Source organism: Barbus barbus (genome assembly GCF_936440315.1).
Source record: "Barbus barbus genome assembly, chromosome: 39".
Lineage (NCBI taxonomy): Eukaryota > Metazoa > Chordata > Actinopteri > Cypriniformes > Cyprinidae > Barbus > Barbus barbus.
In genome coordinates, this window is record NC_136717.1 from 587,887 (window position 1) to 606,678 (window position 18,792).

General features: G+C 40.8%; 1 protein-coding gene across 1 annotated transcript; it reads right to left on the reverse strand.

Moving 5' to 3' along the window:
* Positions 1-15,086: 15,086 nt before the first annotated feature.
* Positions 15,087-18,792, reverse strand: LOC306858597 (uncharacterized protein). Its single transcript, XM_079399197.1, has 3 exons — positions 16,820-18,792; positions 16,193-16,328; positions 15,087-16,095 (listed from the first exon to the last, which is right to left on the reverse strand). Exons 1-3 carry the CDS (start codon positions 17,020-17,022, stop codon positions 15,349-15,351), a joined length of 1,086 nt encoding a protein of 361 aa, XP_079255323.1. The 5' UTR covers positions 17,023-18,792; the 3' UTR covers positions 15,087-15,348.

Here is an 18,792-nt window from a genome sequence, read left to right on the forward strand (position 1 = left end):
TCCAATACAGTACAGATGAATAAAAAAGCCAGTAGAAAGAATTCAGACCTGCTGAACAGCATGAAATGCAGAAAGGCCTTCAGCTGATTTTCAAAAAGAAAATCACTCCTTTAAAGTGTGTTCTGTTAGATATAAAGAAGACTGCAGATTTGGGAAGATTAATAGACTTAGTACAACATCACTTTCACTTCTGAAGCTTTTTCCACTGCCTTTAAAAGAGCTTTTAAATCGCTCAGTTCTCTTGATATCAATGCATATATACATAAAACTCTGAAATGCTCCCAGAATGAAGCACAGATCAGTGATACGAAGCCAAATGTGTCCTTTAGTCAATGACAGCTGCTAAAGAACACAGACAACTGCTAAACTGTGAATAAAAGTAGTGTCTGCATAACCACTGACACCTGTAAAAGTACAATACAGCGCTTGAATCAGATGTTTCTCTTGACGCTCTGGTGATTTCTTGGAGCTGGACAGAATTGCAGCACTCAGTTGAGTCTTGTTTCAGTGTGTTATTGATCTGCTGTCAGGACATGAAACATTTTCACACATGTACAGTAAGAAACATCTTCTGAATTAGATTGGTGGTGTTGACAAATAAAGCAGCAGACAGTAGATAAGATTGAGATTCCAGCACAAGCTGGTTATGATGAGAAGATGAATGTGTGACATTTAAAGCATGCTGCAGTTATTAAGAAACAGGTGACACACCACACTTTCTGGCTTCTCCTCAGGCGTTACATACTTTGACAATAGTCCAACTCCAAGCTAATATGCAAATTGTGTTTATTTTAAGCCATTCTCACAGTTTTTCTCATGGTGCATCACAGAAAAGTTGTTCTCCAAGCTGTTGGTCCCATACAATAGACCTTGGTCTTTTTACTCCACTCATCTTAAAGATGTCATGTGTGTCAAGATGGAAAATTACTAGGCCTTTCAAGTGATTCAAATGTTTCACAATTAATTACTTTAAGTAATCGCAAATAGTCCACACACGGGCATCAATAGACCCTTCTTACTGGGGCATGACTGTGTACGCAGCACTGTGTGTATGTGTGTGTGTGTCTGCGAGTGTGTATATTACTGTGTGAGTGTGTGTGTGTGTGTCTGCGAGTGTGTATATTACTGTGTGAGTGTGTGTGTGTGTGTGTGTGTCTGCGAGTGTGTATATTACTGTGTGAGTGTGTGTGTGTGTGTCTGCGAGTGTGTATATTACTGTGTGAGTGTGTGTGTGTGTGTGTGTGTGTGTCTGCGAGTGTGTATATTACTGTGTGAGTGTGTGTGTGTGTGTGTCTGCGAGTGTGTATATTACTGTGTGAGTGTGTATATTACTGTGTGAGTTTAATTGATAAAATCTCTGCTTGTGTGAAAGACATAAAAGATTGGCTTAATATAAATTTTCTGCAACTTAACACAAACAAAACTGAGATCATTTTTATTGGAACTCCCACACTTACCAGCAGTGTTTCTACCAATTTCACCTGTGAGATTGCAGGCTCTCCCATCAAATCTTCCAGTATTGTTAAAAATGTAGGTGTAATCTTTGACTCCACACTCTCCTTTCAGTCTCATATTAACTTCATCACTAAATCTGCATTCTTTCATTTACGCCGCATTGCCCAACTCCGTCCTTTCCTCAGTACCATAGATGCTGAAACGGTTATCCATGCATTTGTTTCATCACGCCTTTATTACTGTAATGCCCTCTTCATTGGTTTACCTGCCAGCTCCATCTCTAGATTACAATACATTCAAAACTCTGCTGCTAGAATACTCACTCATACCAAACGTTCTGCTCACATCACCCCAATTTTGTATGATCTCCACTGGCTCCCAGTTGCCTACCGTATTAAATTCAAAATTCTCCTGCTCGCTTTTAAATCCTTGCATGGCTTAGCTCCCCCTTATCTGTGTAATTTGCTTGTCCCCTACACCCCGACTCGTTCACTACGTTCCTCTGACCTTCTCGTTGTCCCTCGGCACCGCCTTTCTTCAATGGGGGGCAGATCATTCAGTATTATTGCACCCAAACTCTGGAATTCCCTCCCTCGCTCACTTTGCCGTATTAGCAATATCTCAGAATTTAAATCACTACTCAAAACTCACTTGTTTTCTGAATGCTATACCTTTGATTACTGATACCATGCTTTGTCGCTTCAGTCTGCTCTGCTTTGTATTTGTATTTTTGTTATGTTTGACTCTTTATCGGTATGTTGCCCTGTCCATATAATGCTCCTTTACTGTATCTATACTTATTGTTATCCATCTATGCTTACGTGAATTGTCTCTTCTTTGTTAAATGTACATTGTGAAGTGTCCTTGAGCACTGGAAAGGCGCTATATAAATAAAACTTATTATTATTATTATTATTATAGTGTGTGTGTGTGTGTGTGTGTGTGTGTGTCTGCGAGTGTGTCTATTACTGTGTGAGTGTGTGTGTGTGTGTGTGTCTGCGAGTGTGTATATTACTGTGTGAGTGAGAGTGTGTGTGTGTGTGTGTCTGCGAGTGTGTATATTACTGTGTGAGTGTGTGTGTGTGTCTGCGAGTGTGTATATTACTGTGTGAGTGTGTGTGTGTGTGTGTGTGTGTGTGTCTGCGAGTGTGTATATTACTGTGTGAGTGTGTGTGTGTGTCTGCGAGTGTGTATATTACTGTGTGAGTGAGAGTGTGTGTGTGTGTGTGTGTGTGTGTGTCTGCGTGTGTGTATATTACTGTGTGAGTGAGAGTGTGTGTGTGTGTGTGTGTGTGTGTGTCTGTGAGTGTGTATATTAAATGTCACACATTCATCTTCTCATCATAACCAGCTTGTGCTCATTTGCCGGGATATCAGCTGTTCAGATCAGACCGCATCACAGAGCTAACGGGGAAAACGAGAGGTGGTGGACTATGTTTCTACATAAATGAAGGTTGGTGTTCAGATGTAACAACTCTGAAGAAGATGTGTTCTCCTAATTTGGAGGCCTTCTTCATAAACTGTAAGCCGTTCTATTCACCCCGAGAGTTTTCCTCCTTCATTCTCGTGAATGTGTACGTGCCTCCGGACGCGTGCGTGAGCGCCGCGATGCAACAGCTGGCCGAACAAATATCTGAAACAGAGCAAAGGTACCCGGACTCTTTTTTAATCATTCTTGGAGATTTTAATAAAGCAAATCTCTCCCGCGAACTGCCAAAATACAGACAGCACGTTACATGTCCCACCAGAGACAGTAATATATTGGATCATTGTTACACAATAATTAAAGATACATATCACTCTGTCTCACGGGCAGCTCTGGGGCTCTCTGATCACTGTTTGGTTCATCTCATACCGACCTATAGGCAAAAACTCAAATCTTCTAAGCCTGTATTAAGAACTGTTAAAAGATGGACTATTGAAGCAGAGCAAGATTTAAAAGCTTGTTTTGACCTCACTGATTGGACTGTTTTTGAAGCTGCTGCCACCGATCTGGTCGAGCTCACAGAGACTGTAACATCATATATCAGTTTCTGTGAGGATATATGCATCCCCACCAGGACATTCTTATCATTCAATAATGATAAACCGTGGTTTACTGGGAAACTCAAACAGCTTCGTCAGGCCAAAGAGGACGCTTACAGAAGTGGGGATAAAATCTTGTATAACCAGGCCAGGAACAGACTAACAAAGGAGATCAGAGTGGCTAAAAAGAACTACTCTGAGAAGTTGAAAACAGAACTTTCAGCCAACGATCCGGCGTCGGTATGGACTGGTCTGAGGAACATCACCATGTACAAGTCACCACCCCCACAGTCTGCAGAGAATCAACAACTGGCTGACGATCTCAATGTGTTTTACTGCAGATTTGAAAAGGCCAGACTGACACCCAGCACCCGTTCTGATCTGCACTTCACACATTCACCTTCCCCCCCTGCAACCCCCCTTACTCCCTCCCCCACCATTCTACCTGCGTTTAAAGTCTGTGTAGAGGATGTGAACCGGGTCTTCAGAAAACAGAAATCTAGGAAAGCTTCAGGACCAGACAGTATTTCACCTGCCTGTCTAAAAGTCTGTGCTGACCAATTGGCCCCCATCTTTACACAAATCTTCAACAGATCTCTGGAGCTGTGTGAAGTTCCCTGCTGCTTCAAACGCTCCACCATCATTCCCGTCCCCAAAAAGCCCAAAATCACTGGACTCAATGACTACAGACCTGTCGCACTCACGTCTGTGGTCATGAAGTCACTTGAGAGACTGGTCCTGGCCTACCTGAAGGACATCACTAGACCCTTGCTGGATCCTCTTCAGTTTGCCTATAGAGCAAACAGGTCTGTGGATGATGCTGTCAATATGGGACTGCATTACATCCTGCAACACCTCGACAAACCTGGGAATTATGCAAGGATCTTATTTGTGGACTTCAGCTCGGCCTTCAATACCATCATGCCTGACCTTCTCTCAGACAAACTGAGACAGCTCTCTGTGCCCTCCTCCATCTGTCAGTGGATCACCAGCTTCCTGACAGACAGGCAGCAGCTAGTGAGGCTGGGCAAACTCACATCCAGGACTCTCACCATCAGCACTGGCGCCCCTCAGGGTTGCGTTCTCCCCACTGCTCTTCTCCCTCTACACGAATGACTGCACATCAAAGGACCCCTCTGTCAAGCTCCTGAAGTTTGCGGACGACACTACAGTCATAGGCCTCATCAAGGACGGTGACGAGTCTGCTTACAGACAGGAAGTTGAGCAGCTGGCTGTCTGGTGCAGTCTTAACAACCTGGAGCTGAACACGCTCAAAACTGTGGAGATGATAGTGGACTTCAGGAGAAACCCCCCTGCTCTCCCCCCACTCACCATCATGAACAGCACTGTGACTTCAGTAGAGTCATTCAGATTCCTGGGCACCACCATCTCTCAGGACCTGAAGTGGGACAATCACATTGACTCTATTGCGAAAAAGGCCCAGCAGAAGCTGTATTTCCTCCGCCAGCTAAGGAAGTTCAACCTGCCTCAGGAGCTGCTGAAACAGTTCTACTCTGCAATCATCGAGTCTGTCCTATGTTCTTCTATAACTGTTTGGTTTGGTTCAGCTACCAAAACAGACATCAGAAGACTACAACGGACAGTTAGGACTGCTGAGAGGATTATCGGTGCCCCTCTGCCCAGCCTCCAAGAACTTTATATCTCCAGAGTGAGGAAAAGGGCTAAGAAAGTCACTCTGGACCCCTCACACCCAGCTCACTCTCTCTTTGTACTGTTGCCCTCTGGCCGGCGCTACAGATCACTGAGCACCAGAACAGCCAGACACAAGAACAGTTTTTTCCCCCAGGCCGTATCCCACCTGAACAACACATAACACACCCCGATACTGTACATCTGGAAATAACCCATCAAACCTTCATCTGTACATAGGACACATGCACATTCACAGTTCTGTCTATGGTCATGTCTCTCTTTCTGTATATTTTTATTACTATTGTTATTCTTAATTATTGTATATTCTCTTCATTAGTGTTCTTTATCACCTTAATTATATGTTGTCTGCACTATGTTTGTACTTTCTGTACTGGAAGCTCATAACACCAAGACAAATTCCTTGTGTGTGCAAACACTCTTGGCAATAAAGCTCTTTCTGATTCTGATTACTGTGTGAGTGAGTGTGTGTGTGTGTGTGTGTGTGTGTGTGTGTGTGTGTGTGTGTCTGCGAGTGTGTATATTACTGTGTGAGTGAGAGTGTGTGTGTGTGTGTGTGTGTGTGTGTGTCTGCGAGTGTCTGCGAGTGTGTATATTACTGTGTGAGTGAGAGTGTGTGTGTGTGTGTGTGTGTGTGTGTGTGTCTGCGAGTGTGTATATTACTGTGTGAGTGAGAGTGTGTGTGTGTGTGTGTGTGTCTGCGAGTGTGTATATTACTGTGTGAGTGAGAGTGTGTGTGTGTGTGTGTGTCTGCGAGTGTGTATATTACTGTGTGAGTGAGAGTGTGTGTGTGTGTGTGTGTGTGTGTCTGCGAGTGTGTATATTACTGTGTGAGTGAGAGTGTGTGTGTGTGTGTGTGTGTCTGCGAGTGTGTATATTACTGTGTGAGTGAGAGTGTGTGTGTGTGTGTCTGCGAGTGTGTATATTACTGTGTGAGTGAGAGTGTGTGTGTGTGTGTGTGTGTGTGTGTCTGCGAGTGTGTATATTACTGTGTGAGTGAGAGTGTGTGTGTGTGTGTGTGTGTGTCTGCGAGTGTGTATATTACTGTGTGAGTGAGAGTGTGTGTGTGTGTGTGTGTCTGCGAGTGTGTATATTACTGTGTGAGTGAGAGTGTGTGTGTGTGTGTGTGTCTGCGAGTGTGTATATTACTGTGTGAGTGAGAGTGTGTGTGTGTGTGTGTGTGTGTGTCTGCGAGTGTGTATATTACTGTGTGAGTGAGAGTGTGTGTGTGTGTGTGTGTGTGTGTCTGCGAGTGTGTATATTACTGTGTGAGTGAGAGTGTGTGTGTGTGTGTGTGTGTGTGTGTGTGTGTCTGCGAGTGTGTATATTACTGTGTGAGTGAGTGTGTGTGTGTGTGTGTGTGTGTGTGTGTGTGTCTGCGAGTGTGTATATTACTGTGTGAGTGAGAGTGTGTGTGTGTGTGTGTGTGTGTGTGTGTGTGTGTCTGCGAGTGTGTATATTACTGTGTGAGTGAAAGTGTGTGTGTGTGTGTGTGTCTGCGAGTGTGTATATTACTGTGTGAGTGAGAGTGTGTGTGTGTGTGTGTGTGTGTCTGTGAGTGTGTATATTACTGTGTGAGTGTGCGTGTGTGTGTGTTTCATTCTCTTCCCATGATCATGTCTGAGACGCTTTGTTTAGTGAAAGTCATTCTGTAATCAGAAGTTTTTTTGATAAGAGACACTAGAAGATTGCACTGTTTTATCCACTGCGGGGGAAACTGGCTTCCATGTTTGGGACAGATGTTTTATAGAAATAATTTATTAGATGCACGTCTCAAAATTATGTGATGCAGAGAGCATTCTAATCTCCATCTGTATTTTTATGCAAATTTGTTCCTAATGCAGAACTTAGGTTATTATGTAATTATGACTATTTATTAATCCATTTAATTCTCCGCTCACTTGATATGTTTGTTTATATAACTTTCCTGTATTTGTTTATCTGAAAGGTGGATGTTACAGTGGAAAAAGAAAGCGAATGAGGATTGAAGCCAGCTTTGATGTCTTGAACAAGGCCAGTTTGAAGAAGAAGCCGAGATGAAGGCTATGTGATATCTTTGTGAATGCTTTTCCAGCAGTCAACACTCATCGCATGGACACCTTGCACTGCTTTAAATCCGGTCTAACCGCTGGCTGAAGTACTTCTGCTCCCTTGTTCGGTTTCTATTGTCATGGTAAGATTTAATGAGTCAACTCAACGACGGGTAAGCGGGATCACCCAGCAACAGTTAGGGCTGTTCCTGATATGTTTTCTGTCACCTTAAAAGTATAAAAACAAAAACCGCAGGCTAGTGTCACAATAAAACAGAACTCTGAGACTTTTGCAGAATACAGCACATAATTTCATTGCAAAATCCTGACTGAAATGCATGAGACTTACGGCTGGGAAAAGCTAATTCCACCAGATTAAATATCACAGTGTTTATGTTTGTGAAGCTGAAATTATAAAGTCAAGTCAAGAGATCCGGTGAGATCCAGATACAGAAGCCACTTGATGTTGACAAGTGTAGACATGTCATGTCCTGATTGGCTGATGATCGGATCACGGTTCAATGACTAAAAACATATTGCAGCATGTTACCTGGGGTGTATTCAGGAAGAGGTTTAACAAACTCTGAGTGAAAACTTGAACTCTGGGTTAACAAACCCCAAAATAGGAAACTCTGAGTTTTCATACAATAGTAAAAAAAACCTTGTTATTGTTATTATGACTGGTGTCAAAACTTTTTTTTCTTTTTAAACAGAATCTTTCATATTAGATGTGCAACACACTCTTACTTACTTTACTTTAGTCATTTAGCAGACGCTTTTGTCCAAAGCGACTTACAAAGAAGAAAAAGTCACTAAAACTAAAGGTTACAACTCTATAAATACTATATACCACATATTTAAGAAAATAAGGAAATTAAATAAAATTGACAAATGCATATAACAACATTTCAATAATAAACATATAAATGAAAAGCGATACTTCTATCTCTTGCCGGTGTCCCTGCCCGGTGGAGTCGATGGTCTTTACACTCTTTACTTTTAGTCATTTAGCAGACGCGCTTTCATTGGCAGTTCTTTTCAGCACATAATTTAATAACAGATTATTAATTGTATTTCATCATTATTGCGTGTAATGTACACGTCTTTGATTTTAGCGCGTGAACAGGACTTTTATTTTGCTGTGGCGACGTATGACGTCATAAGGCTACGCCGCGCTCTGAAGGCTGAAGAGGTTTGTGTTTTTAAGCTTTTTAAGTGTATAAATCGATTTTTTTTTTGATACATCCGATTTTTATAGTTTTAAAAAAGGGATGTAAATGAAATAATTATAATGGTGATATGTGGTAAATCAGCTGATCGTAAACGCGGTTAGTAGTTTTGGAGAAAGCGAGCTTTTGAAAATCTGAATCAATTGAATCGAATCTCTGAATCTCCGCTCGCTGACGAGAACGAGTTAGCGTCTGTCTGCAGAACCGGAGGCTGAGAGGACCCGCGATGGATGACAATCAAGAGTGTGGGGATCAAATGTGAATCAATTTTTATTTGTTTAACATTAAAAACAATTGTGATGCATTTAATTGTAAAGTTAGCGTAGCCGAAGTGATCGTGATTTGCTAAATAGTCTTGAATGCATAGCCATCATATATTAGCCTCTAATGCTGTAAAATGAATTGTTAGCACATTAATTTAACGAAACTGTTGCATGATAAGCCTGTGTTCATTTATTGACAGCACAATAAACTGTAGCACGTTCGTTGTGAAAGCTTGTTAATTACTCTTTTTTTTCCATTTTAATTAAGTTAAAATAATCTTAATGTTTTAACTGTCACGTGCTCACAGTCAGCCTGTTTCACAATACATGTTATGAGTACGTCTCTTCATTTGGACATGGTTTTATTATGTTGCTTGAGACATATGACATTTTAATAGACCTTTTACGCAAAAACCGGAAGTACGTCAACGAAGCGTAAACCCAGTTCCGGTGTGATTTTTTTTTTTTTATTTTTTTTTTTTTTATTGAACAATCCTTAAATGTACAAACAACTTGGCAATGACAAACATCTTCACATTACAATATACAAAACAGGCGCATACAAATACAACAGAAAGAGAGAACAAAGAAAAAAAAAAAAAAAAAACACGGCTAGGGTTTTTCTTGTAAATCATATTCTATAATAATAGAAAACAGATGTATGGCATTCTTCCCCTTCATCACCTTAAGGGCTTTTGTATACAAAACAAACTCATTATGAAATGCACAAAAGGTTGGTTTTACTTTCAAGTATTTAGATTTGTGTACATAAAACTTTCCCATCATAAGGATGCTATTAACCAGAAAATCATCTTTGCTATTGTTCATTTCACGTCCATAGATAATGTCCTTTAGGGTGAAGCTGTCAAGGTGAGACACCTTTGGATAAAGCCAGTAATGAATATCAGACCGGTGTGATTTTTATTTGGCGGAGAAATGGCAGCTAGAGTGTTTCCGACGAGCCTGAGTTGTCTTCCGAAGTTCACCAGCGCCGATGTGGTGAAGAGTGTGGAGATGCATTCGTCCACTAAAGGGAACAAACTGGACAAGGGATATAAATTCTTCCATGAAGAGTTTATCCACAATTACCAAGGTAAGCTTTAGCTAGCTTTAGCCAAAGCCGTATCACCGGTTATAACTCTGTTTACGTTAACTGTAAATTAAGTGTTGTGAATTTGTAATATAAGGTATAACACATCGCAGTGAATATGTCGTGTGTATGTTTAAGTGAGATGGCATGAGATTCACATAACAACCAGTAGTTTGGTGAAGCTGTAAAGTTAGTAGGTAAATGTGAAATGTTACTGACTCAGCAGCAGTCCAAATGTCCTGCGTGGACACAGCTACGGCGACCAAGGCTGACTGCTAGTCGTTTTTGGGAAGCTTGTTGTAGTATGGTGTGTCGTGCAGAGCTGGAGTCTGCAGCTATTCAGATGATCAGAGGCTCCACAAAGCAAACAGCTGCAATGAAGCGTGGTCTACTAGTGGAGCCTGAAGTGCTGGCAAACTATGCTGAACTGTTGCGAGTTAATGTGTTACCAGCAGGATTCGTCATTCACCCTGACGCACCACATCTCGGGGCCAGTCCAGACGGTCGGGTGTATGACCCTTCAGAGTCGCCTCCTTTTGGCCTGGTTGAGGTGAAGAGCAGCACAAAAACGGATCCATCTCAGGTTGCTCACCTCAAGGTGCAGGAAGGCCACACCAGTCTGAGGCGTTCACATAAGTACTACTGGCAGGTTCAGGGCCAACTGGCAATCACAGGACTGACATGGTGTGACTTTGTTACCGATACCGATATCAACTTTAACTGTGGAAAGAATTTGGCGTGATGACTCATTCATAGCGGAAATGAAAGAGAAATTAGATATATATTATTATGGCACATACATGAATGCATACCTTGAATTACACTAATCTTGTCTTTACCAATCAGTTTAGCCTTCTGTCTTACTGTTGATGATCTGTAATGTTATTTTTTATTGTAAATGTTTGTTATGAGTTGTTATTAATCAGTTGATGTTACACATACCAAAAAAATAAGTGATGCACAATTTTGACAAATTGTTTTATTTGTTCATCTAATGTTTTAGTGAAATCAAAGTCACATTTCAACAGAAAAATATTAAGAATATAACAATTATATTTAATTTGATTTTTAAGAATATGTAGGAACACTAAATTATTTACATACTATTTACACATTATACATTATTTACATACAAAACATTAATCACGTAGTCGTGATCCATCCTTACTGCCTTAGCCACCATGTCGCTATCTTCACAGCATAGCTGTTTAGACTGACGTTTGAAGGTTCTGTCATATACTGACTCCCTTCTCAAAGGAGCTGTAAAGTTGTTCCAAGGGAATAGGCTCGGGACAACACCACTCTTCAGACGACGAACGACGCAGCCACCACTTTAATCATCCGGAGCGAAGTGCCGGCTGCAGACATAGGTGCTACCTGTTTTTACATTAAAACTATGCCCTTCCTCTCTTCGGATCGCATGTATCCATTTGGGTTTCAGGTTTGGATCCACAGGAAAAGAATGAAATGAAAGGTAGGGCTGTTTTTGGTTGGAAGACGAACAGCCTGGAACACAACAGAAACTGCGACTCTTCGACTCTGCCATTTTTCGTATCTGCCGCTATGATAACAGGAAGTTCTAATACACTTCATTGACGTATTTCCGTTCAAAAAATGCGGAAGTGCGTAAAAGGTCTATAGTCAGACATAACAGAGAGGCCATCATATTAATAACTGACTGTTAAAATACCACGTGTTAGATTGTGCCGTTTACTGTGTACTGTGCTCTATATGAAGCGCATAACAATATAATGTATTGTGCATGTTTCTGCCCTTTCGAACCCTACTGTATATTATACCTTATGCTATATTTCAATGAACAATGTTCTTGTGATAGGCCATCATATATGGCCTGGCTGGGCTTCAGAACTGGTCTCTGCAGGATGCTGAGCAGGCCTTCCTCTCGGGTCCTGATTATCATCACAGGTAAGAGTAGAAAATGCAATAGTTTTTACACAATGTCCAATGCATCCTTTTTTAAAGTGTTAACAGTATTTCTGTTAAGCTAGCAGTGATTATGTTGTCCATTTACTATTTCAGTGAAGTGGAAGAATTGAATAGAGTGATAGAGAAACAATAGAGAAAAGAGGGAGAGCATCCAGGTTGCTGCATACATCACAATGTGTGCTTTAAACATTTAAAGTCAGGAAAAGTCATGTCAATAATATGTTATTTCTATTCAGATTTCTTGCATCTATCTCTATTGACATCAAAATCATTTTTTTCCCCAAATCTTTGAACAGTATGCAATAATAGTATTATGAACATTAATAGGCTCTTTGCACGAACGATCGTGACGTCACATCCGTTATACATGATACGAGTAGGTGCTTTCCGGGAGCGATGGCTCTGTTTTACACCAGGTGTCTCACAGAGCTACCAAAGCGAAATGTGAACGATATCCGCCGACTGTGCCGGACACAATCTTCAACTCCCGACAGCAAGTTGGAGAAGGGGTTTAAGATGTATGCATCATCGTTCATTCATGGATATGAAGGTAAGTCTTGTATACATGTTTTCTTCTGACTCGGATTGCTGGCTAGCTAGCTAACTAGCGCTAGGCTAGCATGCTCGATGTTAATGAAACTTTGGTTTATATATTTCATTTATTATATTCCACAAGTTATAGTGGATGGCATTAACATAGCTGTGAGATACCACTTTAACAACGAGTGCAACAGACACCATTTCACATTAATTAAAAATGTTTAGATATGTTTGTGTCCTGGAGTAGCCTGCTTCGCTATAATCTGTTGTTTGCAATTCAAGTGTCAAATAAAGACAGGCAAACAGGAGAGTTATCCGTGAGGGCACTGTGCTTCAGGTCGATGAGGAAGGCAGAAAAACCTCATACTCTGAAAGTAGGGCATCATTGGTTGTATCTGTTCAAGTTCAATCAGAGGCTGAAGTTGGTTTTCCGTTTTTGGCTTAAGTTCGACTGAGATGTTCATGCTCAGCTGTTCACTTCAGATGTTTGTTTAAACTTGGGCTAAGCTTTGCTTTGGTATGGGTAAAACTAGGTTTAAGGTACTATATGAGATTATTTAACTTTTTGTATCATTTGAACTGACTAAATATAGTTTGAGATTTTGAGTTTGAGGTTCTGGAATTGGTTTGATGTCGAGCAGTGCAGGGAGAGCATAGGCATACCTATGTTTCAAGTAAAGTGATGTCCAAGTTTTGCCTACATTTACATGATATGGCCAAGTTCCATATGGCCTCTCTTTTTAGTTTTGTTCAACGTATGTGTTTTGTGTTGCCAAAATCTATATGCTGACTTCAAATTTTCTGTCTACAGATCGTTCTTAGAGATTCAAAGCCTGTTGTTTTGGTGACGTCCAGTTGCTCTTGTGTGGCTGGGACTGCAGTGTGTAACCATACAGTGGCCCTTCTCTACCAGACTGCTCACTTCTCACAGCTCAGTGTGCCAGTGGTTCCACCAGTTCACAGCTGCACTGAAGAGGAGCAACAATGGCACAAACCTCGGACTGCAGTAATTTTCTTAATCTCATATACAATGATCAGATTTAAAGTGAAAACTGGTAAAACGTATTTATTCTTAGGGTGTAAAACCAGGACCAGTCGGCAAGATGGTTGTCACAAAGCCTGTGCCAGGCCGGATGTGGAAAGGCGGTTTACGGTAAATTAACACCACATTCGAGCTGGGTATTGATTCAAAATTCAAGACTCGATTCAGACTCAAAAGTAAGAATCGATTATTACAACATAATCAGACCATTTAAATCTGTTATTGATTTGGGTCGGTACTGTTAAAAGTTTTATTGAGCTTTACCTCAATTTAAGGCTGGGCGATATGGACCAAAAGTCATATCCCGATATAATTGGGCTAAATATTGATATGTCCCCATATATTGTATCACAAAATGAGAGCAAATGTGTAGTCACAGTTTGAACTACGTATATTGATATAGGCGATGTGGTCAAATTTCATATCTCGTTTACAGATATATCAATATATTTATAATATCGATATATCGCCCTGCCTTAATTATATGCCTTTAATTCAGTGACCTAACACTGGATGGGTTACAGTTCACCAGGAAGAAACTGTAACTTAAAAAAAATACTTGAAACTGTAAACTTAAAATGGCCGCCTGTAATTTTCCTTCTTATTTTAGCTGTAAGAAGGGTAAATGGTGTTAAGCAAATAAATCGATTTTTGGACTTCCAAATCGATTGAAATTTTATAAGAATCAACTCTGAAGCCATTTATTTATAATTTTCTTCAACACAGTACTAAATCACATTATACTTTTTTTTTTTTTTATTGCTGTGTAATTTCTTTGTGCCGATTGTTAAAATATCTATTGGGATATATATATACACTGCTCACTAAAATTAAAGACATTGTTAAATTTGTAACTTACCTTTCCACCTTATGCATTTTTAAAGGAGCACCCTGACGAGAGGAATTCTCGGGCCACTTCCTGACCTGTCTATGCTGCGGGTGGCAGAGGCATACAGTGAACTGGATCCTCTGGACAGGCCGTTGGTGTCTACCATGGGTATGAGTGCTTCCAAACCACTTGTAGAGTCAGAGTTCGGAACAGTGCAGAGAGGGAGTATTATTTCTTATCAGCAGCCCAAACTCCATTCTAAAAACTTTGAACTACATCCCGATGCCCCACCCTATCCCAGCCTTCCCCTGGAGGACCACAACCTTTCACAAACGGAGTGTGTTTGGGTGTGCACAGAAGAGGAACTGTTGCATCTGCAAAGCCTGAATGTTACCCATGATATGGCACATAAAATTGAGGCGTCAACACGTGAACAAAGCGCCGTTCCAGAATGGCATGTTCTACGGAAGAGCAGAATAACATCATCAAGGTTTCGTGAAGTGTGCCATGTCCGTGGCCTCAGTACCTCTGAGTCTCTAGCTGAGAGAATGCTACGTGGTACAAGGCAGACCACAGATATGAAAAGGGGAGCAGAGATGGAGTTTGAAGCTGCTAAGGAGTATGCTAAATGTGCACATGTAAATTACACGCCTTGTGGGCTGGTGATCCATCCGCAAGCACCATGGCTTGGCACTTCTCCAGATGGAATGGTATATGACCCCACTATTACTCCATCATTTGGTCTAGTGGAAATAAAGTGCCCCAATGTAAAAAGTTTTGTGGAATGTAAATATTTGTCTATGTGTGATGGGAGTTTTCAGCTGAAAAGAAGCCATGCATACTTTTGGCAGATACAAGGACAACTTCTCTTGACAGGGCTAACATGGTGTGATTTTTTTGTTTGGGCTGAAGATGATTTTTTTGTACAGCGCCTACATGTGGACAAGGAAGTACAGCACCTTATTCGACTTAAGTGTGATCAGTTTTATTTTCATGTATTTATGCAGAAGTACCTGTCGATGAAAAGTAACATGTAGTAATAACGGTGCAAAACTAAATAAGCAACATGTAATAAATGTACATAAATTTATAAAAGGTATACTATTGTGCATTTATTTAATAGAATGTTAAACATTTTAACAGAAACACTTGAAGTAATATGAAACATCTTCAATAACAGACCATTGTTTTAGCTTGTTGAAGTTGTTTCCTATTACTTTGAGGAAATCATTTAACCCATGCCCTGACAAGGGGTTTGTTTTGGTAATTTACAAGCAGGCAGGCGACAGAAAAAAGTTCATTAACGTTACCACTGATGGATAGTGGAATTATGTTACTGAAAAGCTTGTTCTCCTTCACTCTCCTAATCACCCTTTCAACATGCACTCTTAGACGTGCTATCTTTTGTGTCTGGAGGACACTCTGGACAGGCATTTGTCTCCTTTTCTGTAGAAAAGGGGGGCAGTAAACCTTACATTTCACCACATCTGAGATCGAAAACCCCTTGTCAACCATGATGGCCATGTCGTCTGTGAGAAGGTCAGGTAAGCCTGAACATCTGAAAAGTTCCTTGTCGCTAATGGACCCCTCATACAAGGAAGACACAAAGGTTATTGCACCATGGGGGGCCATCCCAATTAATCCCTTCATGGTGCAGTGAGATTTGTAATTTGAGTACATTTCACTTTGTAGAAGCAGGGATGATGGCGTCTGACATCTTAGCTCAGTGCAATCCACAATGATCTGGGTGTCGGAGAAGTCCTGGAATACTTCAGGGAGATTGGCTTGCACATCATCTTTTTCCATCCAGATGCATGCTGAGCCTAGAACGGTGTAGAGGTAGTTTGTCCATGAGGATATTATCCGGCTAACAGTGGACTGGTGAACAGAAAACCTGTTAGCCAAGTCCCTCTCCTTAAGGCCAGCTGCCAGGTACATCAGGAAGAGGAAGAACTCATCTATAGGTTGCAATGACTGGGGAGGGAGATGGGGTTGTGTGTGTGTTAGAGCAATGCAGAATTTAGCCTGATCTTGTAGAAGAAGAATAAACTACAATAATAAAAATACAAACCGTATGTGTGGGACGGAGCAAAGAGATGGTTTCATTCTTCCTCTCAGCTGCTTTTGCCCTTGATGTCCGAATCATGAGGGGAACTGATGGCTGGATGAGACTCCAAAATATCTTTAAATGGCGATAACTGGCAAATCTATAAAAAAAACAAAGTATATTTAAATATTTATTGTTCTAATTAGCAGAAGTTGGAAGATTAGCCATAAAACTACACAAGATTAGCACTACTTTAAAATATTTTTACAAAAGTAGCTGTCCAAGAAAAATACTCGAGTAAGAAAGTATTTAGTAAATGTATATATTCAATTTAAACAAAAAATACATTTACAATGTAATTTTCTAATTTTAACTTTTACATAAATTTTATATATATATATATATGTGTGTGTGTAAAGTGAGGGCGATGCATGGAGTTACATTACTAAGATGAACAATAATGCAGTACATGATAGGTAAGATATATGGGGGATAAGTTAGGAGAATGATGCAGCTTACTCCCAGGTGAATCACAGGTATGTTACTCCTATATGTGTCGTACATCTATCTGGTATTACACCTTACACTCATACTATCATCTAAGAATAAGATAATGGCCATACATATGAAAGGTGGTAGAATTAAACGTACCTTGTGTAGAAACGGATGTCATCATCAGACCCCGCAAATCTCTCTAACCCGAATGAGGCCTGGATTTTCAGTTTCTCCATTTCTATTTCCATCAATTTAATTTTTTCTTTTAGCTGATGGTTTTCGGTCGCTGCCATGTCCATAGCAGCGGGCTCTGGGACAGAAGCGTAATCATGCTCCACCACAACAGCAGCGCATGCCATAGGCTGTTCATCGGGGGGAACATCAAAGGACGCTGGTCTGTCAACACGTTCCCACGCACTGGGTCTTGATGGGGGGGGTTTAAAGTTGTTCCATTTGAATAACACAGGGACAACTCCCTTCTTCAGACGTCTTTTCCCACCTTCCGACTTTGCCTCAGATATGTCCCCTGGTAGAAAGTGACGGCTGCACACTTTGCTGTGTGAAGTCACAGCAAACCGATCACGCCGAATCAATACTAACCACTGTCAAGTCACCTTTATTTATATAGCGCTTTTTACAATGCAAATTGTGTCAAAGCACTGCACAATATCACAAAAGGAAAATAATGTGTCAATAAGTTTAAATAGTGTCTTTGCAATAAGGTCGGCGATATCGCTGGAAATGAAGCGTCCCCAACTAAGCAAGCCAGAGGCGACAGCGGCAAGGAACCAAAACTCCATCGGTGATAGAATGGAGAAAAAAACCTTGGGAGAAACCAGGCTCAGTCGGGGGGCCAATTCTCCTCTGGCCAACAAACCAGCAGTTCAGTTCCAAACTGCAGCAAGTCAGATTGAATGGGCTCAGCTGGTTCCAGTGGTCTTTTCCGATGGCTGTCTAAGTGGTGGGGTCCTCAATGGGGATCTGTCTCTGGCGTTCATCCAGGTGTTTGGCCTCTGCCTACGATCAGGGACACATACGTCATCTCCCGGCGCTGATCCTCCATCTCAGGTGTTCGGTCATCTTAGATCATGTAGTGGTTGGATCCAGACTGAAGTTCTGTAATTCCTGGCTACCACGGGATGTTAATCCCGTGGCAGAAACGTAGAGACAAGCAGAGACATGATTAGCGTAGCTGCTGTTCCATCTAAGCAAAAATAAATTGTTCAACCCAAGCTAAAGAATAATAATAATGTACATTTGATCAGATATAACTGCAGTACAAGATTATAAAATGCATTATGTGTATGCTTGGCTAAAGAGATATGTCTTTAATCTAGATTTAAACAGAGAGAGTGTGTCTGAACCCCGAATGTTATCAGGAAGGCTATTCCAGAGTTTGGGAGCCAAATGTGAAAAAGCTCTACCTCCTTTATTGGACTTTGCTATCCTAGGTACTACCAAAAGTCCAGAGTTTTGCGACCTTAGAGAGCGGGTTGGATTGTAGCGTGGTAGAAGACAAGTTAGGTACGCAGGTGCTAAATCATTTAGGGCCTTATAGGCAAGTAATAATATTTTGTAAATGATACGGAACTTAATAGGTAGCCAGTGCAGAGACTGTAAAATTGGAGTAATATGATCATATTTTCTTGATCTGGTAAGAACTCTAGCCGCTGCATTTTGGACTATCTGTAGCTTGTTTATTGAAGATGCAGGACAACCACCTAGCAGTGCATTACAATAGTCCAGTCTAGAGGTCATGAATGCATGAACTAGCTTTTCTGCATCAGAAACAGGGAGCATGTTTCGAAGCTTGGCAATGTTTCTAAGATGGAAGAATGCTGTTTTTGTAACATGGGAAATATGATTTTCAAAGGACAAATTGCTGTCTAAAATAACACCCAGATTTTTGACTTTAGAGGACGTGACAGTGCATCCGTCTAGTTGCAAATTATAATCCACGAGATTCTGTGTACTGTTTTTTGGTCCAATAAGTAATATCTCTGTCTTGTCTGAATTTAGTAGGAGGAAATTATTGGTCATCCAATCTTTTACACTTTTTACACAATCTATTATCTTAGATAGTTGAGAAGTTTCATCTGGTCTTGTTGAGATATATAATTGAGTATCAT

What these genes read in the sequence shown, in the direction of transcription:
- LOC306858597 (XM_079399197.1), bottom strand. Translation starts at nt 17,022, where the DNA reads ATGGCATGCGCTGCTGTTGTGGTGGAGCATGATTACGCTTCTGTCCCA. An exon ending in GACATCCGTTTCTACACAAG is followed by an intron (nt 16,329 to 16,819) that starts GTACGTTTAATT and finishes TTTTTTTTATAG; the next exon opens with ATTTGCCAGTTATCGCCATT. An exon ending in TGCTCCGTCCCACACATACG is followed by an intron (nt 16,096 to 16,192) that starts GTTTGTATTTTT and finishes CTCCCTCCCCAG; the next exon opens with TCATTGCAACCTATAGATGA.